General features: G+C 37.8%; 2 protein-coding genes and 1 long non-coding RNA gene across 15 annotated transcripts; 1 reads left to right on the forward strand and 2 right to left on the reverse strand.

Annotated features, from left to right (window-relative positions):
- Positions 1 to 291: 291 nt before the first annotated feature.
- On the reverse strand, positions 292 to 2,086 carry LOC138190504 (uncharacterized). The gene is made up of 3 exons (XR_011176516.1): positions 1,668 to 2,086; positions 779 to 877; positions 292 to 366 (listed from the first exon to the last, which is right to left on the reverse strand). It is a non-coding gene; the product is annotated as an uncharacterized lncRNA (long non-coding RNA).
- On the forward strand, positions 1,702 to 7,510 carry LOC124213195 (GATA zinc finger domain-containing protein 12). Of its 13 annotated transcripts, none has more exons than XM_046614229.2 (6): positions 2,166 to 2,303; positions 2,517 to 2,548; positions 3,260 to 3,302; positions 3,482 to 3,735; positions 3,905 to 4,189; positions 6,458 to 7,510. In XM_046614229.2, the coding sequence occupies exons 2-6, from the start codon at positions 2,520 to 2,522 to the stop codon at positions 6,684 to 6,686; spliced, it is 840 nt and encodes a 279-aa protein (XP_046470185.1). In that variant the 5' UTR covers positions 2,166 to 2,303; positions 2,517 to 2,519; the 3' UTR covers positions 6,687 to 7,510. The 13 variants fall into 13 exon arrangements, with proteins under 13 accessions (XP_046470184.1, XP_046470186.1, XP_046470194.1 ...); XM_046614235.2 differs by having other exon boundaries at positions 3,518 to 3,735; XM_046614239.1 differs by lacking the exons at positions 2,166 to 2,303; positions 2,517 to 2,548 and adding an exon at positions 2,094 to 2,122 and having other exon boundaries at positions 3,409 to 3,735.
- On the reverse strand, positions 7,000 to 19,777 carry LOC124213192 (fatty acid synthase-like). Its single transcript, XM_046614217.2, has 16 exons — positions 19,468 to 19,777; positions 18,890 to 19,140; positions 18,572 to 18,803; positions 18,001 to 18,419; positions 17,400 to 17,693; positions 17,038 to 17,248; positions 16,685 to 16,845; positions 16,250 to 16,567; positions 15,331 to 16,141; positions 14,823 to 15,221; positions 12,751 to 14,720; positions 11,770 to 12,604; positions 11,018 to 11,490; positions 10,663 to 10,917; positions 10,260 to 10,514; positions 7,000 to 7,749 (listed from the first exon to the last, which is right to left on the reverse strand). The coding sequence occupies exons 1-16, from the start codon at positions 19,658 to 19,660 to the stop codon at positions 7,561 to 7,563; spliced, it is 7,266 nt and encodes a 2,421-aa protein (XP_046470173.1). The 5' UTR covers positions 19,661 to 19,777; the 3' UTR covers positions 7,000 to 7,560.
- Between the last annotated feature and the right edge of the window lie 8,012 nt (positions 19,778 to 27,789).

Raw genomic sequence — 27,789 nt, forward strand, 5'->3', positions numbered from 1 at the left:
GCCGTAAAGTCGCAGCAACGATTCGTCAGAAACTAGCATTAAATAAATGGAATGAATTAAGTATGCAACCAAATAATATTGGGAGATTTGAACAGTACTTTTCAAAATTTTCATGGCTATTTCTCCCACGATAATATTAAAAGGAAATGTATCACAAATATGATGTACATTTATTTTCACTTGCAAACTTCTCATAGACTTCATGCAGGACCTGCTTTGATGCCAGCGATAAACTTGTGTCGGCCCCCTGAGGTTTGCTTTTACTTATAAAAAGTAACTTTGCATCCAAAGACATTTCATCATGCTCGTTGTTCAACAATTAATGACTGTTATGTTCGAATACAAAGCTTGCGAATTCAATAGCAACTGTGGGTATCAGTAAATGTGTTCAAAGATGAATGAGTCGCACCATCTGAATAAGTTAGGAAAAGAGAAAAATCTCCAGCAATGTCATGAACTCTGTGTTTATGATCTGATTCCAATATTTTTGAGCTTATTTTGTTGACCATAAAATCATTATGGTGGCTGTTTAACAGAAATCGTGGGAAAAGCATTCAAGAAATCTTACATTATGACATAGTATTAATGTGCAAATATAATTGTTGACGAGAATCTATTGTACTGTAAGTACACAAATTCAACATTTAACTAATTGCAAAATTTTGTTTAGGTAATTTCTGGAGATCTCTATTGTGAAGATAATAAGCCCAAAATCGTTGGATTGAGATAAAAAATATCACAGTGTTTAATCATTTTGTACGGTTTAATTTTTTTTTACGTTTGCATATTGTTGATGTCTTAGCTTGTTTTATTTCAATTTGCTCAAATTCATCTGTAATGCGCAGTAGGAATATTTTTTCATTCATCTTCACTATCACTGGAAAAAATAACATTGCTGGAGATGTTTCAAGACTTTTTTGACGTGGGGTATTCCGCGACCCGGGCAGTGTGCAGCGGTCAGGGTTGAGGCTAACACCCACTTCAGTTGAAGCAGAAAAAGAAATTTCCGACGAACGAACATTACTCTGATTGTGAGTGAAAGTATGTGAAAGTGACAGTTTTTTTAATTTTTTGTAAATATATGAATAAACTTCTTAAGGGTGTGCCCTCCTGGTCGATTTCGACGTTGACCAAATATCTCCACATATCAAAGTCTACATACATATCTTGCAAGAGAAAAAGGGCCTAACAACCCGATTTCATATACAATTTTGAACAAAAATACTCCGATACATTTTTATTTGACGCAGAGATAAATAGAAATGGCATGGGTTCTATGAAATTGTCATGGTAAATTCGTAGAATTCATGCCATTTCTTTATTTCTGCGTCAAATGAAAATGAATTGAAGAGTTTTCGGTCAGAATTACGTGTAGAATGGGAAGGTTAAGCCCTTTGTCGCGTTTAAAATACGTGGAATTCGATATTTCGAGATATATGCGTCAACGTCGAAATTGACCAAAGCACTCCCTTAATAAATATCTATTCTTAAAACTTTCATCGCGTGGACCAAAAAATTCTGAACATTTTTAAGAATTTCAAAAAATGAACTTATGAGAAAAAAATTGCCCGTTTTCCCAACGCGCGAATGTGCCAAATATGACACACCTGGCACCAACGGGTTCGTCAGACCAAAAACGGCTACATTCAATGTATGTATGTACATACATGCATACAAGTGTTCCGAAATCGTGATTAGAAGTCGTCGAAATGTTTGAATTCAACTGTCAGTTAACCCAGGAAGGACTACGTTCAAGTCGATTAGAAATTTATCGAAGCAAACCATCTCTTGTCTTCTAATCCAGTCGTAATTTACAATTCTGCTTAACGATTAGCTCTAAGATTCAAAGAATAACGAACAAAGACGAGGTAATCATCATAACTAAAATTTTTGTTAAAACGTTCGAACGCGACGGTATGTTCCGGAATATTCCAACTAGTTCTCGCCTCGGTTGTTGAACTGGCAGCAATGGTCAAACTTGTGGAGCAGCGTGCGAGCGTAGCAGGCCTTGTGATTGTGCGTTGGCCAACACGGGATGGGAATATCATTTGTGTTGTGTAGTTCACAGCATATTCACCAACTCACGCGAGACTTGCGCCAGCAAAGAGAAACTGCGAGAAAAGTGAGTCTCATTCAACATTCTGTCAAGTGATTCCGAACATTGTTCGTAAACCTGGCAAGTTTTTAGCATTGTCCTTTAATTGGTGGATAAAAGAGTGGTAAAAAACCGACAATACAAATACGTAGTTAACATAAATCACGACTATCGCCCTGCAGGCAATATCTGATTGGCAGCGTAAGAGGTATGTAGTATGTATATGGCAATTTTATTTTTGTTTTACAATGGGAATACCTCACGGTCTTGCACTAGTAATACATAAGCAGTGTGCTCAGCATAAATTCGGCGGAAAGTATTGCGCTGTATCAGACACGAATTTTGCACAGCAAATGACACGTTGTAAAGTCTTTCAAAGTTTCTTCAGGCAGTTTTTGTGCTGGATTCGAAACGTTTTCAGGTTATGGATCAGGGAGCAGATCTGAATCAAAGGTTAGATATAGAAAAAGTCCGTTTAAAAAATCTCCGGCAATGTTATTTGTGCCAATGATGGTGAACAGGAATGAAACAAACTCCTATACTATACCAACAATGAAGATAAGCAAATTCGAATGACAACCTATCGACAACCGTACAAGTTTTATAATTGGATGGTTCAAAATAATGAAACTCTGGTGTTCTTGAACCGGTTTTAATGATTTTTGGCTTATTTTGGTCTCCACAGAGATTTCCAGAGAACGCTTGAACAAAAAGTTATCTCCGGAATGGAAAAAAATAAATTAGTGTAAGTATGGTAGAGTAGACATTCCTCATTAATTACACTTGCACATTATAACTCTACCTATTATGATTTAAGGTTTCCTCAAAATTTTTCTGCAAACTATATGAGGAAATCTGATCAGCAAGTAAAATCAGCCAAAGAACAGTAGAATTGCATCTAAAACATCAGAGTTTAATCGTTTACAACGTATCGTTTTAATTGTAAAACCTCTCCTCAAATTGTTAATGTCTTAAAGCATGTGTTGTTTCAAATTTCTTCCGATTGATTTAAATTACATGGTAGAGATGCTATTTTATTTACGTTCACTATCATTGGTGCAAACAATATTGCTAGAGATTTTTTAAACAATTTTTTTGCTGTTCTTAAATTTTGATTCAGATTGTGATGGCCATTTATACTTAATATTTCCATGTTAACTACAGAAGGAACAACAATAGGCAGTCTTTGGAACGATCAGATTTTACAGTTAGTACTTATTTAATATAGCTTGAGAATATTAAGCTTTAAAGTAAATTTATATGTAAAGCAAAACCTGCATTTGTAAGTAATTCATTATAAGTTGATCAATTAGGCAGAAAAAAATAACAGAATTGAGATATTGGGTAGTAATGGCTTTGCAATACCATCTAAACCCTCCGATGCAGAGTACGATGGGTGGAGCTAACCTCCATACTCCACAGTCTGTATTCCAACATATGATGGGTCAGCAAAACTCGCCGCAACAAGGCGGACCTTGGCTGCAAATGCCACAGGTCCCAGCGTTGTCTATGCCATGGAGCGTTCCAGCTTTGCAGCAACCTGATTTGATCAGGTTTACTGGTGAAAGAAGCCAGCCTGCCTATGACACAATGTCGCTGCATCAAAAAAGAAAGTTGAGCACACCAGATATCACAGATACGTAAGTGCCAGTAGAAAATATTTTCTGCGTCTAACTAACATCTAGAGTGAGATCTAGAGTTCCCCAAAATACAGATGTGGCAAAATTTATGAGTATAGTCAAATATTTCTACCATATGGAATTCGAAAGAAAACAAAATGCATTAATACATACATGTGTTCAATTACAGTCGGCAAATAAAGCAATTTATTACCGAAGAAAAGATGGCCTCACACTTTCAAGGTCTGCACATCAGTTCCAACTATCAAGCTCAAAATTCACCTCCTTCGACATCGACAGCTCACTCGCCACAGCGTGTGTGTAATAATTTAGAATATATGAACTCGAATATGGAAAGTGCTGAGGGCATAAACTTAGATCAAAATGACTGCAGAAAACCTAGACTGGTCATATCTGAGGAAGTCAGACGGCTACAAGAAGAACCCCTAATTCCTACCTCTCTGTTATCCAAACTGTGAGTATTTTATTCTCTGTGAGTATCATTGTATTAGATTGGGCTGATTTTTGTGGAGTTTCTTTCACAGGATTTGGAAGAATAAATGTTTCGTTTCCAAAAAGTGGGGTGAAAGTTCCTTTTACGGATGCCATTATAAGTTTGAACTTATCTCCATTATTAATGCGTTAAGGGGTTACCCTACTGACATGGATATATCAACAGGCTAATTTTCAGGAATTAATTTCGGAAAAACTGCTGATGCTATATTAATAATTTTTTGATATCAACTCATGTACACATTAATCGGTTCACTAGTAAGCACTCATATATCTGCAAAAACAAAGTGCCACAACTGGTAAGGACTTATCTATGAGATCCGTGAATATCTCTGTTAGTTTCGAACGGATTTGCATCAAATTTGATATGCCCATGTTTTTTGGGGTGCTGATTACGAATTTCAACTCGAAATTCGAAAATTTAAAATGGCGGATCTAATATGGTGACATCGACTGAGTAACGGTATTCCACTGTGATTGTCACCTCCGTTATTAGCTGTTGATAAATATGACTACAACCCCAGAGTGTGTCACGGGAAAGCTGCGGTAGGATTTCACACCTGCTTCACAGGCCTTCCCGCGGCACAGTCTGCGGTGGTGGTCATATTTATCAACAGTTAATAACGGAGGGGACAGTCGTTGAATACCGTTAGTCAGTCGATGCCACCATATTGGATTCGCCATATTGAATTTTCAAATTTCGATTTCAGATTCGTAATCAGCGATCCAAAAAACTACATATTGTGAAGGTTTTCTGTTGAATACAAAATTATTTGCTCCTACCAGTTTTGGCACGAAACGTTGATTTAGGATCCATCAGTGAACCGGTTAAGGAGTGTGTTCAAAAAATGTGATCAATAAAAAAAATACAATTTGATAGAGATATGTCTTCGCGCCTTTCAATAGTTTTTGTGCAGGGTTAATTATTGTACATGATATCACAAGTATCGGTGGTCTGATACAAAAATAAAAATATGGTCATTGACTACGTATGTATTGGCTACAGACCGACAGAGCGTTTTTTTTTTTCCTCTTTGGTGACATGAAGAAAATTTCCGATTTTAGGACGTTTTCAGCTCAAGAATATGTTGTATTTGGATTACATGGTGGCCACTCGTCAGGGAAAACCTGGTAATCTGGAAAGAGTCAGGGAATTCTTGAATTGGTCAGGGAAGTTAGGGAAAAGTCAGGGAATCTTTCATTTGGTCAAGGAAAATGTACGGTGGTCCGGCACAACGAGAAAAAACTAGGCTTCCACGAAAAATCGAAGATTGAAAAAATTGCATGCTAGAAATTCGTAGTTAATAAAAATCGTGTCGAGAAATGAAGTACTTTTCGGTCCAAAAATTTCAGATTACATACGAGACATTTTTATAAATTCCATAGAACGAACATTGCCTCCCGGTCATATTTCTTCGATTAGCGCTGAGCACCCAAAAAGATATATTAAATAGAGTGGACAAGATGCAGGGGTTAGCATAAGTGGAAAGGATGTCTACGCAATAAGTACGTCTCTGTATGGATCTAAATATTAAATTAAAATTTTCCTTCAACAAGTTGTAAAATATTCGCTGTAAGCATCTACGTCACAAAATAATTTTAAAAAAAGTATTGTCATGCTTAATGTGTATAAATTAATTTTTATCACCATTAAATAGATTATGACCATATTTTTGAATACCGATCAATTTGTAGCTTCACTAAATAGTTACTGTTATTGGCACTATTACTTAACATTTTAGTCAGGGAAAGAACGTGAATTTGGTCATAAAAGTCAAGGAAAAGGCAAGGAATTCTTTTGACTGTTTATAGTAGCCACCATTTATTAATAAGTATTGCACAAAAAATGAGAACGATATATTCAGTCGTCAGCCGGAAATCACTATTTCTTTGAACATGTGTACCAAATTTTAAGTCGATTCATGGATTACAGATCGAGATATCGTGTACACCGTTTTGAAAAATATAGTTTCGAGAAAAAAGTATTCGAAATCTTTTGGAGTGGAAAAATTTAATTTACATATCTTACCGTTTATCTACCATTCCTGTCTCGTATTATATATAAATCTTGACCTTGGAAACTACTTTTTAGAGAGGAAAAAATAAATATTTTCACGTTGATAATTTCGCAGTAGGATAGCCCCTTGACACTTCTTGGGTGTAGTAACTTGAATATTAGTAACAAGGAAGGAAAAAGCCAGGCTTATATGTGAAAGTCTGTCTTTTTCAGTGAACGACCCTCAATGGCACTAGTACTTTGGGAACCACCGAGTAAACACCTTGCCCGGGTATTACCAGTACCTCGAGATACACCAACGCCAATATCAAACTTCCTTGAAGATGGCAACAACAACAATAACAATAACAATAACAATAGAAACAGCAACAACAACAATAATAACAACGGTATAATAGATTTAAATCAATGTTCCCCACAACTCGAGCCCATGGAGCTTTGAAAGAATCTACGAAACCATACGTTATTCGTTACTAATAATAAGTTTTAAAAAATAGCCATCAGGATTCTCGCATAATATCTGATTAAATTATTTTCCTTCTATATCCTCATCACTTGCGCAAAGAATCGATCAACGATTCTTCGTCAATGATTAATAATGGCAATGCAAACGAACACTGTCATATTTAAAGTGTTGAAATTACTGAATACTGTTACTTTTTATGTAAGCGATAGGATAGTTTATTGTCCAAGTTAGCTCTAGCTTATATTATCGATTAAATGTTGTTACGTTTTCTCTTAATTATATAAGTTGCAATATAAGTTCACGTGTGAGAAATTTATTGAAACCGCTCATTTGAGAGCAACAATTGTGGTGATTTTTTTTTTTTTTTTTTTTTTTTGAGATCGTAAGATTGTGTGAGGTACTCAAATATAAGCGGCCCCAACAGTCAGTAACGGGATACTTGGTAACGATAGACTTTAACGAGATTTCGGGTGGAGTGACCCAATCTAAACTTGTTACTGGATGATGAGGCTGACTTTAATAAATATACACGTGTGTGTGATAAATTCGAGGATAAATGTTGAAATGATGTCATTATTACTATAGTAGGACCAGTACAGTGGGAAATTCAATTTCGCATTCTATTTATGTATAATCTGTTTTACATTAAAACGTGGTTACATAAAAATGATTGCATTGCATACTGTTTCTTTTTTTCGTGTCAAGCACTTTTCAATCAGACAATAATTGGCATGAGCTTGGAAGCAAGCTTCACTAAATTACGACCATTCGAGTTGTTTTTCATAACAGGATGTTAATCATTTTGGATAAAAAATCAAATAAGTTCAGGACCTATTATCTTTTAACCAACTTAACTTCTGCTGACATTACTTGCAGGAATGATGGGTGCTAGGTTTGCACCATCTTCCATTATGCTTTTCTTGAACGACGCAGCATCTTCGATAGGTTCTCCGTTTATAGCTGTAGCGCAGATATTATCTTCCAACATCGTAACGTGATTCCCTTCAACGTAGTGCACTTCTATCTTTCCCTGAGTAATCTATGAAGGAAATGAAAATTAATGGTAGCAAACAGTTCAATGTTGACGATGGTGACTTCTGACAACAGCAGGTAGGCAATATCAGAAATTGATCTTTGAAAGACCCAAATACTACTATGATCTTGGCTTCTCAACGTATCATAACGATACTATGTCAAGGTGGCGACAGAACCGAGAAATAAAGGAATTCTCGAAGACTTCCGAGTTCTGGAAATTTCTGGAGAGTTCATGAAAACCTCATCAAATTTTGGGCAATTTCGGATAGATACCTTGGTTTTAGATATTGAAATTATTTCAGTTGAGGTGTTCTGATCATAAGCATAACTAACGACAAATTAAATATTTTAAAGATATTTACAGCAGAATTGTATCACTTTTACAGTATTTATGTTCGAAATCGAACTAGTAATATTTCCACTTGCGTGTAACTGACGTATCATCTGCTCCATTTAATTACACCATTCTCTACAAGTGATCTTAAACTAATAGTGAGAAATATGACCAGAATTTTTTGAAACTACGCTCCGGACATCAGGGAAATCTCAGGGAATCTTGCGATCTGATTTCTGTCACCACCTTGATAATTTATGTATAAATATTTTTAATTCATTTTAAGTTTCATGCAACAATTCAGATAATACAAATAAAAAAGAAAGAAAATTGCGCAAGACAGATTATCGCTTTATTCTAAGAATTTAACTCCTGGAAGTTTTACAAATGCTTCTTCTGAAACTGGTACCAATTTAGATAAGCGCACTAAGATTTCAAAGAATTCGCGAATAACTTGACATCTTTCAATTGGACTGTTTGCTTTGAAAGTCAACTCTTACAGTAATATTCATACATCTACACGTCTGCAACATATAGTAGGCCAAGCAATAGAGGCTTTTTTCATGACATAAATAGTAGCGGAATTCCGCCTGTGTCATCACACGAAAGGCAGTCCGTAGTTGTATTTTGTCATGTTTCCTACTCGTAACTATAGTCACAAAATTTTTTATTAACATTTATACTTAACAAATCCCGTGATCGATATTTTCTTTATTTGTGCACAAGACAGGCGCTGTCGGATGAATAGATTTGCGCAATTGCGATTTGAACTTTTTAACGCACCATCTTTCAGACTAGCTGGATGAGTCACGAATGATCGGATTTCAATTTTTCGAAACAATTTTGAAAGAAGGAATAAAACACCTCAAAACGTACAATATCCTTATTTCCTACCAAAATGCTGTGGCATAGGTAAAAAATGATCACGGACATGACTGAAAGGCGTTGAGCGTGAGAAAGCAGTCGAGTAGTAAGTGAAAGCGGATATATAGCCATAGAAGCGCGGTGCGTACGATTCATCAATCTTTTAACTCGATTATTTCAACAACTAATGAAGCAATCTCAATTACCATGTACTGTAATAAATCAGCTTCCTCTTCGTTTATTTTTTATCTATTTCATATTAATATTACGATATTTTACAATAATCATTCAGCTGCAGCTTTTCCATTAATTTTTTGTGAAATCTTAATGGAGAATCAGTTTCCCGTGGTTCACCTACCCCAGAATGAAAAAGAAATAATTGACATAGCTCCATTCGCATCACTACTTTTATCCGAAGGGCCTGCACCACAACTTAAAAATGACGGACTTATAAATTTTTGAAACAACGAAGATTATTTCTAGTTTTGAGGTATTCTTCGGTACCAATGATCCGTTCGAGTCGTTCCAAAGCTCAATTTGTTCGCTTTTTGATTCTCTACAACTCATCGCTTGACAGCATCAAGATTGCTGCATTGATTTCGATTTTATAAGCCAGATACTATAAAAGAAACAGGATTTTTTGCGTGTAAATATTGATGACAAAATTTTGTGACCATAGTTGCCAGTAGGAAACAGGGCAAAATACAACTACGGACTGCCTTTCGTGTGATGGCACAGTCGGAATTCTGCTAGTATTTTTGTTACACGATATCTTATTTTCTACTTTATTGCTTGGCCTAATACATATTCTTTAACGGTTCGTGGGTTTATCTGAAATCACCACATGTTACACGTATGCAACTGAATTCTGCGAGCTGAATCCTCAATTTCACATACACTTGATTTCTTGATTGTGAAATTAATTTTGTGCGCCAGTTATCAAATTCTCCTTTGGAATATTCACGAAACATATTTCACTGAATTTCATCCACGTTGGAATATCTCCAGCACTATTTCAATCCAAACGCTTTCTTCTGAGAAATAATTTTTGCAATGCAACAGAAAACACTTTATAGTTTTCGGAAATTCAACCGCGAAATCAAACTTGTTTAAAAAATTCTCATCAGGAAAAAATGTCGTATTTCTAAGAATTGCACAAAACATCTGCATCTTTAATCGGATCGAGGAAATTGATTTTTTTTTATCTATTTCTAGCATTGATATGCCGGGTTCACAATGATACATTATCAAATATTGTCGGAATGAGGATTGAGAGTAATGAAAACGACATAAGCAAAACGTTTGTAGCAGCTTACCTTTTTTAGCCCATAATCTTCCGGCATCGAACGTACGGAGTGAATCTTAGGCCTGAGTAAGATTATCGGTGTTTCTAAGGGTGACAATGCTGAGGTGTCGTAATTCAAAATTGCTTTGATTCGGTGGTAAATAGCAGAACATATTTCCTGCTGAGTTTCTGTCGGGAAATCTAAATTTTTTGCTGCTGGCAACGCTTTGGTGAATGCTGCCAATTTACTCTCCCAGTTGACGCAATTTTTTAATTCCTCAACAAGCTGAAACGACAGAGCTTTGTCTCTTAATCCGAAAAACTTGTGCGAGTTGAGAAAATTCATTTATTCATTGAAGCCTTTTCGATACAATCAGCATTTGTGAGGTACACACAATCGTGGTAAGAATTAACAGAAAAAAACTGAAACCAACCGTTGCGGTGACGGAGGGTGCAAGAATATCCATTATCTCCGAAAGTACACGAGATTGTAGCTGGTCGTCAGTTTCTGCCATCAAGTTTTGATTAAGTACTGCTTTCATATAATCGGGTGCGCCATCAATTAACACGAGGCGACCGTGGAGACCTTCGGACTCTAAACGTCTCACAAGCTCAATAGCCACTAAACTTCCGAAAGAATATCCAGCTATTATGAAGTCTCTGCGATCTTTGTTTCTTTCCTTGACATGCTGCAAGTTGAAAAAGGACATGTTCAATTGTATCAAGATTCTAGTAATTGAAAATTATTACGATCGGACATCACTTTTGATAACAATGATTTATATTTACCGGCAAGAAATAGTCTGCCATATCGCCAATCGTTACTACGTTTGGAATAGTCAGCGGAAGCTGTAAACAAGTCGTTGGAGCTCTTAGTTTAGGAGCCAATGAATTGAATACCATGTGGGTTCCTTCGATTCCCGGTAGCATGAAAACTTCTCCTCGTCTATCCTCTGCCTTAGTTGGCAGAGGCACACAAATATCTTTATTCAGATTCGCCGTTCCCAAAGTTCGAATTAGTATTTTTATACCACCTAGATCGGTCGCCAATTCTGTGATCTTTTCGTGTTTTATACTCTCTTCGAACAATTTCGCAGATAAGTCTTGCAGCTTCGCGAAATTGAGAGCACGGATGTCTTGTGCAGTCATAAACACTTCGAATTCACGCTCTATGGTCTGTTTGATTTCAACGGCCATCATGGAATCCATTCCTATTTCTGCCAAAGGCGTGTGCACACTAACAGTTTTAAGGTCCTTGAGCCCTGTTAAAAATACGGTCCTTCAGGTACGAATGTCACTTGATATTGCATTAATTGAAACTTATCCAGATAAATTAGCACGAAACCTTCCTTCTAAATTATAAAATTTGTAAACATTTATAACAGATCGAAGGTTGTTATTACTTAGACCTTCGTGCAGTAAATTAAAACTAACACTAAACCCAGATAGTAAGTGCATCAAGAAGAGTTGTTTTTTTTTCGAAGAACTGATTGGAAGAGAAACATAAGAAGTTCGAAAAATGTATATCTAGTTCAGCATACCCATTATGTTGATGACTGTATCGACAATATTTGTAGCATTAGCTCCACCTGCCCTCTTCTCAGCAACAACCATGCTTGAGACTATGGTGGAATTTTGTCGTAGAAAACCATCCAGCTCTTGCAGGCATGAAGATATTCTCTGTTGTAATGTGCCACCAATGACAATTTCTTTGTGTTCTTCCTGCATTTCTGCCACCAATCCAACGTCACCAACAGCTCCCCATTCAATGGCCAAAGCTGGGAGATTTTCTGCCGCTCTCGATTCGCAGATTCGTTCCATTATAGAGTTGGCCATTCCGTAGTTTGTTTGCCCTGCGTTCCCTCTGCCGCAGGACACTGATGAAAATACCACGAAATGCCTGAGATTTGGACACAAGATTCTGGAGAGTTTGTCCAGCTGCTTAGTAGCCCAGGCTTTAACTTTGAAAGATTCTTCGAATGATTCCACTGTTTGATTCTCACATAGGCCGTCCTTGAGTACCACGGCCAAGTTGAATATAGCATCTACTGGACCAAGTGCCGCTGCCTCTTTCAGAATAGCTTCGCACCCTTCGTGCGTCGAAGCATCTTTTCCAACAATTACAACAACTTTCACCCCCCATCCCTTCCACACATTAATTCGCATACGTTGATATCCGGTATTGATTCCTCTTCGGGATGTCAAAACTAGTTTCCTTGCTCCACGAAGTGCCAGCCAGTCGGCGAGCTCAAGACCGAATCCACCCAAGCCACCAAGAATAAGGTAGCTGCTGTCTTCTAAACAATAGTAACGAGGTAACGCCAGAGGAAGAGTTGGCTTACCAGTTGGATTTTCATCACGGATTTTCATGATTACCTGAAAGTAAGACAGCAAAAACGAAAGTTCACATTCGATGATCACTGTCAACTCTGGACGCGATCTGAGGAAAATAGTGAGGAAATACAAATATTCTTTGACGGTAACTTAAATTATTCAAAAGTAATTTTGAAAAAGGGTCCAACCTTGCCAATGTGTTTTCCAGCTGCCATGTACCTGAAAGCTTCTTCAGTTTGACTCATGGAGAATACAGTTCTGGAAATTGGTTTGATTACACCCGCTGACAGTCCCTTTTGGAATAACGCCCTCAGTTCCTCTCTTTTACGACCGACAAAGTAAAATAAATTATCTACCAGGATGCCATAGAAGCTAATTTCCTTCAAAAATACTTCCATTCCAAGGTTATTGTTTGCTACAAGGTCAAATTTCCCAATCTCTAAAAATCGACCACCCTGTGCCAAGCAACGAACCGAGGCCTGTAATTTTTCTTCTGCCAAAGAATTCAGCACAATATCCACTCCAAGTCCTTGAGTTTCTCCAAGAATTAATTGCTCGAAGCTTGTATCTCGAGAATTGCCGATGTGATTGTCATCAATTTGTGGAAATTTCTTTTTAATGAATTCACGTTTCTCCGGAGTTCCTACTGTCGTGAAAACTTCGCAGCCCTCACAAAGAGCTAATCTTATAGCTGCTTGACCTACACCTCCGGTCCCGACATGTATTAAAACTTTATCGCCCTTTCGCATTTTGCCATTCATGTAAAGCGCATAATAAGCAGTTCCATAAGCAGCTGGAACCGTAGCTGCATCCTCTAGTGTCCAGTCATCCGGCACTGACCAAGCAAGTTCCGCGTCACGGATACAGTAGTTTGAAAAGGATCCACACGGGATCATTCCCATGATTCGATGACCTTTCAGATCTATTCCAGAATATTCATATCCGATCACACATTCTTGCTGTAGCCTTGTTCTCCCAACAACTTCAGTTGCTAATTTTCCAGTGCTTACCATGATATCACGGAAATTCAAAGACGAGTAATGAACCTTGATCAAGCCGTCGGAGCGGGATCCCGGCTGTATTGAACCTTCCATCCACTTGAGTGAACTCAAATCACCACGCACTAGTTGAGTCAACTTAGTGTGATAAACCGGCTGTATTTTCAAGGGATCCAAAGGAAGAAACCGATACGAACCCCATGATTTCCCAGAACATAGAACATTTTGTGCCAAGTCTAATCGCAATTGTTCAGAATAGAACGGATTTTCTAGAGTAAATTTCGGAGCCCTCGAATCTTGAATTAAAAGTCCTCGGACAATTTCGCCGCCTGGTTCTTTCTGAAGACAGTTAGCAAGTCCCAAAAGCCCACTTTCGAAATTCCCTTCACTCAGAAGAAGTATTCGACGATTGCGGCTATCTTTTTTTTCTTTTTCCGCTTCTAGAGCAGCTTGAAGCTTAGATAGCCACGTGAATTCGTAATTGTTGATCGGTATAACTGCAGATATTTCGGGCAGTCTCGATTGTTTACGGAGTAAAATGATAAATTCTCGATCTGTACGTTTTTCCAGGATGACGTCAAGACCCTCACGTCTTATAGTTGCGAAAATGGCAGAATCGATACTCAACGGTTCTCTGGCTAGTAAAAATCCTCCGTCCACCATTACCGCTTGAAGTTGTTTCAGAATTTCGTGATTTTTGCTAGCGAAGACACCGTGACTAATCACCATTAAAGCATCACCGTCACTGGACAATTTTTTTAGTTCTGAGACTGTAATAGTAGATGGCAGTACATCGTTGGTGAATTTTTCTTGGGATCCCACGACGTTGATATCGGCCTGGATTAAGGGTAAATCACTCAAAATTTCTTGAATGAGGAGGGAAGTTAGATTTTCAGGTGAGACATTATCTACTTCACCGATCAATTCGGCAGTTTTCACTTTAAAACCACGATGATTTTCAAGTGCTATGTGTGTAGCGATGCAAGCGATATCTTTCAGTGCCATTTCAGCCCGATCTCGATGAGCTATGAATTGGAACTTCTCAAGTACGGGATCCCCAGCTGGTTTTCTACGAGCAATAGCGCCCGCTTTCAGTCCTCTTATTTCCACCCCACCAGCCACAGTAACATTTAAATCTCTGTCTACTTGCACTGTGAATTCTGCAAAAAGAAAATACGAGAATGTTCCTCCTCCTAACGAAGATTAATGATAAAATATTCTTCGATACTGAATGTGGAAAATATTGAACAAGCAGCTCGTACCTTTGTCGTCGTCAGGCATACTCTGAATGGCAGTCCAATGGCTTTTAGTGTCTATGACAAGCTTCTGAATACCGGTGGGAACGTAAAGTCCTCGGGTGTCCGTTCCTAATATTTCCATCTGTAGCATATTATCCATGAAGGCTACCCAATTGTTCATCCAAGCTATGCGTCCCTTGGTCCCACTCAATGATGTACGCTTAATACCACGAAACACTCCCGCGTATTGATATCCTCTGAGACGCAACTCTTTATAAACATCTCTGCCAGTTGCATTTAGTTCATCTAATTCTTCACACAGTATCTCATCGCTTACGCGTTCTTGACTTGGGTTTGAAATAGCACGAATTAACCCAGTTACAACGGCAGTACCTCCTTCTACAACTTCAAATCTGCCTGACCCTGATAACAGTTGAATATTCAGTATAATTACCTACTAATCTGATTCGGTATTACGCTGTGGAAAAAATGACTGCCCAGCATAGCGCCGTAGTATTCTACGTGATCGTACCTTTCTGAACCATGAGCGTAAGCTCAACGCTGCCTTCCTTTGGAATTGTGGTCGCTCGGTGAAATCTGACATCTTCGAATACGACTGATACTTCAGTGTACAGTTCACCTCGCATCATACCCACAGTCTCCCAAATTAGTACCAAGTAACCAGTCGCAGGAAACAGATTTCTCCCATCGATTACATGGCCTGCCATCCATTCAAAGTCTTCGTCAGCCAGTGTTACTTCCACCATTCTTTCACCTGAAGTGATTTTCTCCTGCATCCTATAGCAGGTCACATACCAGTCATCAGAATGTTCCCAACGTACCAGAGGAGATATCATAGGAGTGCCATTGCTGACTGGGTACTCGATTTTAGGGTAAAGGTCGGCCAAATTTGGATGTAAACCGACTTCGTAAAGCTTGCCAATGGCTTGTAGTAAAACTTGGGTGTTATCTTTATGCCCACGTTTAGTTAAAGCCACATTGGTAACGTTCTCGTCCAGGGATCTCCGTAAAATGGCTTGCAGCAGCCCGTGTGGCGCTATTTCGATAGTAATTGCATTTGTTGGTATGAGGTTCGACGTTTCTTCGAATAAAACTGGACTTAGTAAGTTATTCGTGTGGTATTCGGCCGAGCACAATCGAGCCGAAGTAGTGTTCCACTTGTTACGAGGTACGGAAGTGCTGAGCCACTTCTGACTACGGGGTTTTGGATCAGGAATGACCTTCTGCAAGTAATTTAATAATTTTGGGCCCGCTGCTGCTATATAGCGACTATGGTATGCAATGTTGCTGCACGGGACTTCTCGAGCAAAGATGTTATTTGCCTGTAATAAGAAAGTATAACTGGAATAACGAAAACACAGAAAAGTATTTGATAAAGTTACTCATGGCTTTCGAAGAACTGTCCGTGTATACGAATGCCTAAAATGTACCTGCAACTCAGCAACGAATTTCTTCATGGACTCAGCTGGTCCGCTTATCGTGGAACTCTCGGCAGCATTGTGACAAGCTACCTCGATATCCGGTGGGCATAGATCCTTAATTTCTTCGTAACCAAGGCCCACAGCTGCCATCGATCCGTAAATCAATTCAGTTTCTATCGAAGCTAGACCTCGAGAATATGCCGACAGTACCATTTGTTCCGCAGTGAAGCAACCATCTGCATAGGCACAGCCCAACTCTCCCACCGAATGCCCAATGATATTGTCAGCTACTATTCCTATGGACGTGAGAACATCTACTAAGCCAACCTGCGAATGATGAGAAAATAAACGGGCATCAGTGTAGGTGTTATTGTGGCCTTCAATTAGTGCATAATATTCATTGGTGAGCTCACATGGATCTTACAATAGGGTATTTCAATTTACCTGAACTGCGGCAATTCCGACAAATGAGTTCAAGATGTTGTCGAATGTTTTTGGATCCTTGTTTGTCAGAATATTGATAATGTCCACTCCGTGAGGCTTGAGGGCTGCGTCACACTTGTCAATAGCCTTGGCAAATGCAGGAATTTTCATGAGGGCTTCACCTATTGAATGCCGCAATAAAAATCACATTATATATTCATCGTTGTCTTTTCCCCTGCCATTATTGATACAAACGATATTTATTCGAAAATGCACAGAGTGATTCGCGAATGAATAACTGGTCGTATTCATAATTTAGTTTCCGGTATAAGTATATCATTCAACCTTGAACTTTGTAATCCGTCAATGCTTACCCATTCCAGCCCACTGAGAACCCATTCCAGAGAATACAAACCACACTGGCCGTTTGGCTCCGGGATAATGTTGTACGTCTCGAATGCTATCCTGTGGTAGGCCACGGGGTGGCAGAATGGTATATCCACGGTACAAGTGGCCGGGAATCTCTTCCAAATGTATACTGTGGAAGAGGCTCACGTACTCCGCGTCTGTTGCCCGACTTTCGAGCTGAAATAATCAAATTTTCAACAACTAAATTGTACAACCAAGTATAATCGATATCATACAGCACGGACAACAGTGACGTGATTTGAGATAAGAGCTTCAATGAACCGGTAGCCAGATTTCATGTATTTCGAGACGTTTCAGTAATATTTACGCTATTCAGTATAGTTGTAACAGCCTCCTCCGTCCGCCCAGAAACGACTACAAGTCTAGGCAAGTCGTCTTCGGGTTGGCCATTATTGATTTTCTTCTTCGAATGTGATTCCAAGAGAATATGAGCATTGGCACCGCCAAAACCAAAAGAGTTCACACCAACGTATCCACCGTCCCATGGGGTTAATTCGGTAATTACTTGAATCCTGCCATCTTCTAATGCTGTGACTCCTTCACGAGGACGCTTAAAATTTAGGTTTGGTGGAATGTATCCACTCTGCATTGCGATTATAACCTTGAAGACAGAAAAAGATCACTGTCTTATCGTTGCATGTTCATCGCACTTAATGCGATACAAACATCTTCTAACAGCTATTGACATACAGCACGTATTCAATATAGCGTCAACAAAGAAATATCACAGTACAGTACTTTATACTCTGAATAAAAATAATATGTTACATAGTGTAGCCGTATGTAGTCAAGCAATTCAGATTTTCAGACTTTCACAGGTGTGTGAGATCGATCCTTCGAATCCCTGTTAATTAGTTTTATGGTGTAAAAGTATTATCGGCATTTCGTAGTTTTAAAACTTTCAATACCTTAGCAATAGAACAAAGACCGCTGGCTGGTTCGGAATGTCCTAGATTCGACTTGATGGAACCAATTCGTAATGGTGTAGTACGACCTGGACAGAATACTTTCTCAAGGGCGTAGACTTCTTCGGGGTCGCCAACTTTTGTTCCGGTACCGTGAGCTTCTACGTAAGCCAGGCTGGAAGGTGAAACTCGACACTCCTTATAAAATTGTTGTAACAGTGCACTCTGCATTACAGTCGAGGGAAATGTGATGCCCTGTTCCTTGAAACCATCACAGTTCGTTTTCGTGTGAACAACTTTGGCATAAATACGTTTCGCATTTTTCGCTTTTTGGAGGAAGATCACAGATATAGTTTCGCTGCGGACGTAACCGTTAGCATCAGCATCGAACGATTTACACTTTCCATCCGAAGCGAGTACACCTAACACGGTAGGAATGAAATTAGAACATTAATACATGATCGTTACCTTTGAAATGTGCGAATGGGTCACAAATACTAAAATACCATGTCTTTTACTTCTGTCCTCGCATTAAGTTATGAATGTCGTGACTATTATGGGAAATATATCGTACCGAGTCTAGAGAATTGAAGCGAGACATATGGATGAAGGCACAAGTTGGCTCCTCCCACAATAGCAGCGTCGCACTGTCCGCTTCTGATTGCTCTGTATGCATGGTCCAAGGCAAACAGACTTGAACTGCATGCCGAGTCTACAGTGTAGCTCGGTCCATGAGATCCGAGCCAGTAAGAAATTCGATTTGCCAGCATGGCTCGACTGCAGCCTGTGATACCAAATCCGTTCACCTAAGGAAATATAAAATTCCTCTTGAGGGTAATGAGTTGTTTCGACTTCGTTCCAGATTGAATTGGAAAAACTCAACGATTCAAACCTGAAGTTTTTCATAGAACCAAGTCTTTTCAGACTCAGAAAAACAAGCACCAATGAACACGCCAGTGTTACTACCACGGAGTTGACGCGGATTAACGCCAGCATCAATAATAGCTTCGTATGCATGTTCTAACAGCATTCTGCACATGGGATCCAAAGTGTGGGCTTGCTTGAAGTGCACGCCGAAGAATAGCGAATCAAATTTTCCGATTCCATTTACTTTTCCTGTCCGTTGAGGAATTTCCGGATGATCTAATATCAACAACAATTCACACATGACAATTCAAAATAGTCGAACGGCTCTTCAAAAAAGGGATATATTGTTGCATTTCGAATCATTGTTTAGTACAAAGACTGATTATTATAATATGATATTTTTTATGCATGTTCCATATTTATTCACAATTCATAAAATGGAAGAAAGCTATAATAAACCATTTTTGACGAAGTCGGTAATTTCATTCCGAAATATTGAATGGAACCAGACGTGAAGGTTGTAAAAATTCATCTCACTATATCAGTCTACACAACTTTGCCCAAAACGAGGCATCATTGAAGAGATATACTTAACGTTCACACCTAATTTCCAACGCCGATCGTCATCGGTGACAAGATCAACCTTATTGAAAAGATTTTCCTGAAAATGAGTCATGTTATCCGAGTCTGGAAACCTCCCAGCGATGCCCGAAATGACCACTTCATCACCCTTTTCCGGGGTAGCAAACAAACTAGCTTCATCACAATTGGTGACGGTTTCACTTTTATCTGACATATTGCTGCTTCTGTATGCGATAAAGCCGTAAGAAGCACTACCGGTTTAGAAGTCACTGTAACTATGTATTTTAAATTTCAGCACCAGATTTTGGTCAAGAGTATTTCGAAGACCGCGAAGCAATTACGACCAGATTGAACACTCTCGAGTTTTTATAACACTGGTTCCCCCACCAGTGTCAACGATTTACGATGCATTGATTTACTGTAAGCTTATACTTCAAGAGAAACGGTTTCAAAGCTCTATTGTATTCTTGTCTATCTTATTATCTATGCAGAATGGAATCAAGTTGAATGTTTAGTAGGAGTTGAGCAACTATATTTAAAATATTACTCAGACAGTGAAATTCCTCAAATCTGTCCCTCAATGATCATCGTGACCTTTACGGTGCGTCATTGGTCACGTGTACTACGAATTCAATTAGCTCAACGCGTAATTCCATTTCATTCCACTGTCTCTGGTAAGCTTGGATGAAACGGTTCTTCCTCCATAATCCGCTCTTTAATTTTCTACGCTTGCCGATTTTTCCAATGCTCACTTACGTTAACGAACTCCATCCAACTATATCGGGAAATTTAACATATTCACAGTACCGATGCGAATGTCTAATTTCAAACAGTGACTTGGTTTCAAAATCTGGACGAGAGAATTTCCAATACTCTTATTAGGTAGTTCATACATGCTTGACAGGACATTTTCTAAAAAATTTGCTAACTTGGCGCAGTCCCGTCAACATAAAATGAACACACATTAGGAAAACTCCAATCTGTTTTTTTCCACAAATATCTAATTCTCAGAGAACGTTGAGCTTGAGTTCAATTTTGTGCGTAAAATACACTGCTCGGTGAATTTAATTGACATTGACGTTATAACCACACGGTATTGCATGAATGTGCATTAGGGCTGTAGCTGAGCAAGTGTCAGGGGGCATGAGAAGGCGCATTAATTTACACACTATGACAATAAATTAAGACGTTGCCCACAATCATTTTCAGAAAAAAGTTAGCTTGACTACAGAACATTTTGTACGTTAAGCTCTATGACGTTTATTTGCTATGCTTTAAACAGTAATGGTACATCTGAATTCCATGCAATCATATGTAATAGTAATAGTGGATCTTGCGCAAAGATTTGTATTAATTCTCCTGGATACAAATATAAGATCTTATTGAATCTTCATTATCGTAACTTCTAGTCTCATTATTTGAGAAATAATTTGTGACAAGTTGCACCATTTTACATCATGCTTTCGTTTAAAGACGCAACGTCATCAATCGGATAAGTTCTCCATTTATAGCTGCAGCCCACAAAATTGTCTTCCATCATTGTTACGTGGTTCCCCTCCACGTTACGTACCTCTATCTTTTCTCGAGTAATCTGTGAATCAGATCAAAATTAATGGCAGCAAACAGTTCAATTCCAATAATCACTTCTATCAGCAGCGATTTTAGGCGATACTTTTTAATACAAAATTTAATATAATTTCAGATGCCGACGGAAAAAATACACGGTTCCGTTGAAAAAAAAAAAACAAGTTGATTTTCAGCTGACTTTGGTGGCTCCAGTTAAAAAAAAATCTGATACCTTCATGTTCTTTCCCCCCTTCGAACCTTGAATATGTTATAGCAAACATTTTTTCGTGTTTTGCTTGGTTTTCGAGTAATCGACCTGAGACGATTAAAACGGAACACCCTGTATCATTATTTTACATAATTAGCATTTGCGAAAACCTGTGATTATATTTGTCAGTATTAAACGGTCATTTTCTCTAATATATTTTTAAAAAATTAATAAATATTTTTAAAATTCTGTTTTTAATAAACGTCAATGTAAGTATTGAAACACAAGAAGAATTTTTTAAAAACAAATTGACGGTACAGTGGCTGGTAAAGTGAAATGACGTTTTTCAGGACAGGTGACCAACTAATGCTTTCAATTTTCAACCGGTCAACTCCAGTTTTAACTGTAGCTTCATAACGACTTTTCGAAAGGTGTGCATAGGATTTTTTAGAAATACTATTTTTTTTACAGAAATGGCATCAATATCAAGAAAAAAGTATTTTATATTATCAAAATACCACAAGTGGATCATAAAACCGTTAGATTTCAAACAATCGAAAAAATCCTACGCCCTTCACTAGAAAATAAAGCTACAGTTAAAATTTGGAGTTGATCAGTTGAAAATTGAAGGAGCTAGTTGACCGCCCGCCTTGAAAAACATAATTTCATTTTATCAGTCACTTCACCGCCATTTTGTTTTGAAATTATGATAAAAAAGGTTTTTTCCAGCACTTCAAGACTTATATTAACATGTATCAAAAACAGAATTAAAAAATGATAATTCATTATTTTTTAACAAATTGGAGAAAATGACCCTAGATTATCACCACGATCTTCAACTAAAAATAAAAGAGTTTCTTCATACCGTTTGTAACCTCTCATTTAAAAACAAGAATTGGGATGCGATCTTTGGGTCTCACCCATATAATCGGAGCTTCGAGAGGATTCTTATCATTCGAAGGAGACTCATCACGTAATTATGAGCAAACTTCACAACAGGTGAGTTTGCTTGATCGTTCAATTATATTCCAGTCTTATTCTTATGATAATTATGTACAATTTTAGAGAATCCTCTGATATTAATAGTTCTTTACTAATGGGTGAGCGGTCATGGGGTGAACTGTTATCGATTAGCCTCCGTGCGGTATTCTGCGTGCCATCTAGTACAAAGTACAAGTGTTTAAGGCAACTGCTTAAAAGTCTCAATGGTATCGAGTAGTTTCCTTTTGACGAGCACGAGCAAGTCCTTGCACTAACGTAGATTGTTATTATCTCGAATTCCCAAACACCTCGTGCGTGACAACACTAACTTGCTGGTCTTATTCAAACAAGACGAGACGAACCTAAGTTCAAAGACTTGTGCATAGCATGCTCGGATCGTGACAAATATGAATTTGTTGTGATCGACAAGTATAGAGATCTTCATAACGGTCAATAGCCAAATCTTGTAATTCGTTCGGATTTAGTTAAAGCAACGTATGATAACGTCCTCGATCACGGATCTCCGTAAAATCCGAATATGGCTGAATCCGTTTGTTTAACCCCAAATCAAAATTTTAAACAATGATTTGGATCAATAGTTGAATTGATTTCCATAATACTTAGTGACTAACGACTGCAAGGGTTTGTTTTTAGAATCAAGTGATGACAACAAGGTACATACATGGAGTGTAGTTCAAAGTATAGGTATTGCATGATCTCTTTCTTTGGAATAGATTATGAAAATCTTAAGGATTCGGGAAATAGATCGTACCGATTGTCTAGAGAATTGAAGCGATACGTACGAGATGTGTCAAAAAAGTATCCGGCCATAATTTTTCGTGTATAATCAAACGAAGCTAGGGAGGCGTGGTTTGTTGCACGTATGCAAGCGATCCTAATGCATACTTGAATTTCTTCCTGCCTGCAGAAGTTGTCAGTCGCCGGAAGACCGCCGATGAGTGAGGAAGTATGAGTGAGAGCGGTTGCAGTATCGTTTCTGACAAAATGACAGAAAAGCTTGAACAACGCTGCCGCGTTTAATTTTGTGGTGTCCATTGGTGAATCTTGCCGATCGTTTATGCTTGGGAACCGCCAAGCTTTGCACAAAATTTAATGCAATACTGTTGTTCAAATTTATCCTGTCATCTTGTCAAGAACGTCTCACTCTTGTTTCTTACTCATCGGCAATATTCCGGTGACTGACAGCTTTTGCAGACAGGAAAAAAATTTAAGCTTGTGCATTAGGGTCGCCTACATACGTGCACCAAACCATGCCTCCCTGGCTTTACTTGCTTACAAACGAAAACTTATGGTCCGATACTTCTTGAACAGATCTCGTATGGATGAAGTCACAAGTTGACACCTCCCACGAGAGCAGCGCCACACTGTCATTTTATAATTGCTCTGTATGCATGATTTGATTGTAAGTTAAACAGACCAAAATTGCACGCCGAGTCCACGGTGTAGCTGGGTTTCTGAGTTCCCAGTCAGTAGGAGATTCGATTTGCCTGGACGGTTTGACTGCAACCCGTGATACCAAATCCGTTTACCTAATGGAACATTTAATTCCTCATCGGGGTAATATTGTTTTGACTTGGATAATGATTTCAGACTGAATTGGAAGAATTCAACGAATCAAACCTTAAATTTTTCGTATAGAACCAAGTTATCTCAGACTCGGTACAGCATTTGGCGCAAAATATAGAGTTCATATAAAAAATGTTCAATCATATTAATAGATTGAGAGAAATATTTAGTTCCGGTTATCGCTCAGTCTTTAACTATTTTCATTTTTTACCACAATCGAAAAATATAGTTCTCGGTAGAAAATGAAAATTAGTTTTCTAGCTGTTACCGGAAAGTCTGGTATCCGTTACTATTCTTTCTCACTACGATCACTGTTACTAGATTTTCTTGTAAACGTTGCGAAAATTTAATGCTTGTGCAACAATAAATTGACGTTAAAGACTTATTTAACTAAAAAAGTACAGTAAATCGAGCAAACTGATTTTGCGTTTCTATTACCGAAAAAGGATCGACAATAGCGCAAAATGGTTACGTGTACTTCGTTCTTCGTAATTCCAACAATATTTAAACAGTTTTTCTAACGATACCTGTTTTGCTGCATTTTCTAGTTACCATAAAAAGTGTTTTTTACTATATTTTGTTACTATAACAATTTCTCAGTGTACTTCCACGCATTTTCAGCGGCGATCGTCACTACACGGTGACCAAATCAGCCTTGCTGATTAGATTTTCCTTGAAACGCGTCAAATTATCCGAGTCTATAAATCGTACGGCGATTCCCGAACTGACCACTTCGCCGTCTGACCATGAGTTCGGAATAGGGAATATCACAGCATCCCCAGAATTCCTGGTATCAGTACTTCCCTGCACGGCCGTTTTTCTATACTGCGTGACTATAAAAATGAAAAAAAAACATATGTGCCGTTTTCTCGCCATTTCAGAATTTTCATTAAGAAGGGGACGTATGAACAATTTTCAAGTTCTTTTTGCATTTAACCAAAATTGAATGGGCGTATCAACACATTTTAACTTTCATGTGACATTCTGTCTAATCATGTTAATATCCGCACTTTTGTGACAAAACTCACCTATTTAGCGCATAAACCCGTTTGACTTTAGTCACGCGATATGGGAAAAACCGTAAGGGCCCATTTGACAAATAGGATCGGTTTTTTTGGAGATGTTAGACCCCCCCCTCCTCGTTCATGTAATGCGTGGTTCGTGTACTTCAACCCCTCTAAAATAATACGTAACAAATCTACCCTCCAACCTTCACCGAAAATTGATACATATCGGAATACAGTATTTTATTTTTACCATGAATTGGTAACGAGCTGATAAGAATGATTATAATATTTAATCTCACAGTATCAGAGCGAATTCCGAAAAAACTGAGAATTGTAAAATGTAAAATGGTGTATGACCTACTGCAAATAGTTGTAAAATAATATTCTTTGAGAATAATTAAGGTACGCTTTGTTATACTTTTGGCTTTATTTTGCATATGCATTATTATTTTTGAGAGGCAACCGCAGTTCTTCACAGACAGTTTTTCAATTGTAGAAAACTGCAGTTTTCAAGATTATTGCTAGATGTAGCTAGTCATATCATACTTATTGAAAAGGCATTGCAAACACTGCCATCACACAATGTTCTGAACGTGTTTTTTATCTTGCTTTAGAATATTTCCGCTAACGGACGTATTTTACAACCTGCAACTTGAGCCTTGTTGCAAAAATGCTCATGGGTAAGCTGTGAATTCTGATAATTTTAGAATTTCTAAAATCACTGCATTGCAGAATTCTATATTCGAGACTAATTAAATCGTCATTACATTTATATTTATATCTCTATTCAGGGTAGTGCCAAAAATCAGAATCCAAAATTTCTTAATTTTCAGAGGGCATTTCCCCAAAATTCTCTATCATTTTTTCGTCATTTTTACCTATTATCATGCTTCCGGATTCGTCATGAAAATGCTGTTCCAGATAATTTCTAGAGAATGGTGTAATAAAATTAAACAGGAGTTGCATCAAAGTAGAAATCGGAAAATTATTCGTTCTAACTCAAACGAATCAATATTTAGTTTGTCGTTAATTGTTATGACTAAAAGTGAAATGATTTTTACAAACGAAACACAATTTTTGTAATCTTTCTAATATTTCCCTGTGTTTTGTGAGAATTCAACGAATTTCCCTGAGAATTCCTAAACTTCCCTGATTTTCCGGTTCAGTCACCGCCGTGATATTCTATATTGCGTCCATAGTTCACCTGGAAAACGTACACAATAAATATTCGAGTAACCGAACCGGAACTGCAGGTCAAATTATAATGTTGAACTTTCTGTATACAGTGACTCTGAATACTTTAAGGCGGTTGGCTATCAAAAGCAAAGTGATGAGAATAAATATTGTGCTCGGTCATTATTCCCTAAAGTTTGGAAAGCTTTACATGCGTGATCAATAAGATAAGAAAGATAAATAAAAAATTTATGCATGAACTCGTACGGAAAAAGTGACGGAATATTGCGAAAAGATGAAATTTGATCAATAAAAATAATTTCTGTCGGTTATGAGACAATTGTAAGGTATATTTGGATAACAATAAACTCTTAGGAAGTAAATGAAGGGTGAGAAAAATTGATTTTACTGATTTTTTACTGAAAAATTGGGTTTTAGAAATAATCAATTTCGGTTGATGAGATCTTTGTATTCCCTATTCACCGCCCGTCCTTGGTTCTCGACAAATAACTGCGAAACTTATCGAAAATATCAAGTCAGCATCTTTGAGACTTCGGTGGAATTTCCATGACCTTGGCAAAATGTTGATCTCGCATGAATAATGCACATACATATGTTCCAAGGTAAAAACTCTTTTCTCAACTCTACATTATCTCGAGCGAAAAGAATGATTCTTTAATCAGAATTTTCGATCAAGGAACCGATTAAAAGTACTACTAAGACCACCTTTAGAGGGTATTGAACTCTGAATCAAAGCTTAAGGCGTAACTAATACCGTTCGATGAACAAATTCGACTGTGACGTACAATTGAACGGTTTTCATAATGGATATTGATCGAAGCGATAGCTGGACTAGTGTCAGGGGTGACGGGAAGTGGCATTGCTTTGCATTTCATGATTATATATTAAGACTTCGTGTGTGTGTTCAAATAGTGTTAAAAAAAGAGAGAAACGAGTCGAGTATGTCATATTCAGCCACGACGACGTGTCAAATTTTTCGTCAACCTCCATGTTACCGGTGGACTACGATGTAAGAATAAAAAATGCAAGAGTATAATTTACCGTCTTCAATATAAATACATTTCATCCGAAGACAATTGTTCACAGACGGAATTTTTCTTTGCTGGATTTCAAAGTCACGGGAAGCGTTGAAACGTGCGACCTTATGTCATTAGACACGCGATATAAATTATTCGAATTTCGTATCTTAGAAATGCGCACCTGCAAGTTAGATAGATAATTGCAACGCACCGGATCGCATTTTGCATCTCCTGCCTTTTTTCTTGATTAACTTACTTACTTACTTACTTACTTATTAACTAACCTACCAGGATTATAAATTACTTCCAATTTTATACAATTTTCAACCGTACAATGAAGTAACCCTTGTTTGGAAATCATAATTCATTGGTTTCCCCTGATGGCACTAATTTCTAAAAACCCCTATGAATATAAAATCCTTCAACAAAATTGCAAAGTTTATCAGATAAACAAAGATGTTTTCTTCAAGCATTGAAAATCATGTTTCTCTGCATTCTTGTGATGACAGATCTTACGTTCCAAGAGTCCGTCAAAGAAATTACAGAGTATTACGGAAAAATGCACATATTATGTGCAAAGTTTATAAAATTAAATTATCTACAATCCCATGAGAATACATTTGTTTCCCGGACATTCTCCATATTGTGTCCGACTAATAAATTGCATAATTTTGCAAATGAATACAGACCTACTCTACATAACTTCAAGGTCCAAATTCTCTAAAATTCCGTGCAAATAACTTTATATTCGCCCAAATTCTACTATCGTTATTTACAGAGA

Source organism: Neodiprion pinetum, chromosome 2 (genome assembly GCF_021155775.2).
Source record: "Neodiprion pinetum isolate iyNeoPine1 chromosome 2, iyNeoPine1.2, whole genome shotgun sequence".
Lineage (NCBI taxonomy): Eukaryota > Metazoa > Arthropoda > Insecta > Hymenoptera > Diprionidae > Neodiprion > Neodiprion pinetum.

Excerpts from the sequence above, each read along its gene's own strand:
- LOC124213195 (XM_046614226.1), top strand. The coding sequence starts at position 3,247 with ATGTTAACTACAGAAGGAACAACAATAGGCAGTCTTTGGAACGATCAG. Across the intron at positions 3,303-3,408 it reads TGGAACGATCAGATTTTACA|GCAGAAAAAAATAACAGAAT; the intron begins GTTAGTACTTAT and ends TTGATCAATTAG. Across the intron at positions 4,190-6,457 it reads ACCTCTCTGTTATCCAAACT|TGAACGACCCTCAATGGCAC; the intron begins GTGAGTATTTTA and ends TGTCTTTTTCAG.
- LOC124213192 (XM_046614217.2), bottom strand. The coding sequence starts at position 19,660 with ATGTCAGATAAAAGTGAAACCGTCACCAATTGTGATGAAGCTAGTTTG. Across the intron at positions 19,141-19,467 it reads CGATCGGCGTTGGAAATTAG|ATCATCCGGAAATTCCTCAA; the intron begins GTGTGAACGTTA and ends TGTTGATATTAG. Across the intron at positions 17,694-18,000 it reads GTCTTTGTTCTATTGCTAAG|GTTATAATCGCAATGCAGAG; the intron begins GTATTGAAAGTT and ends TCTGTCTTCAAG.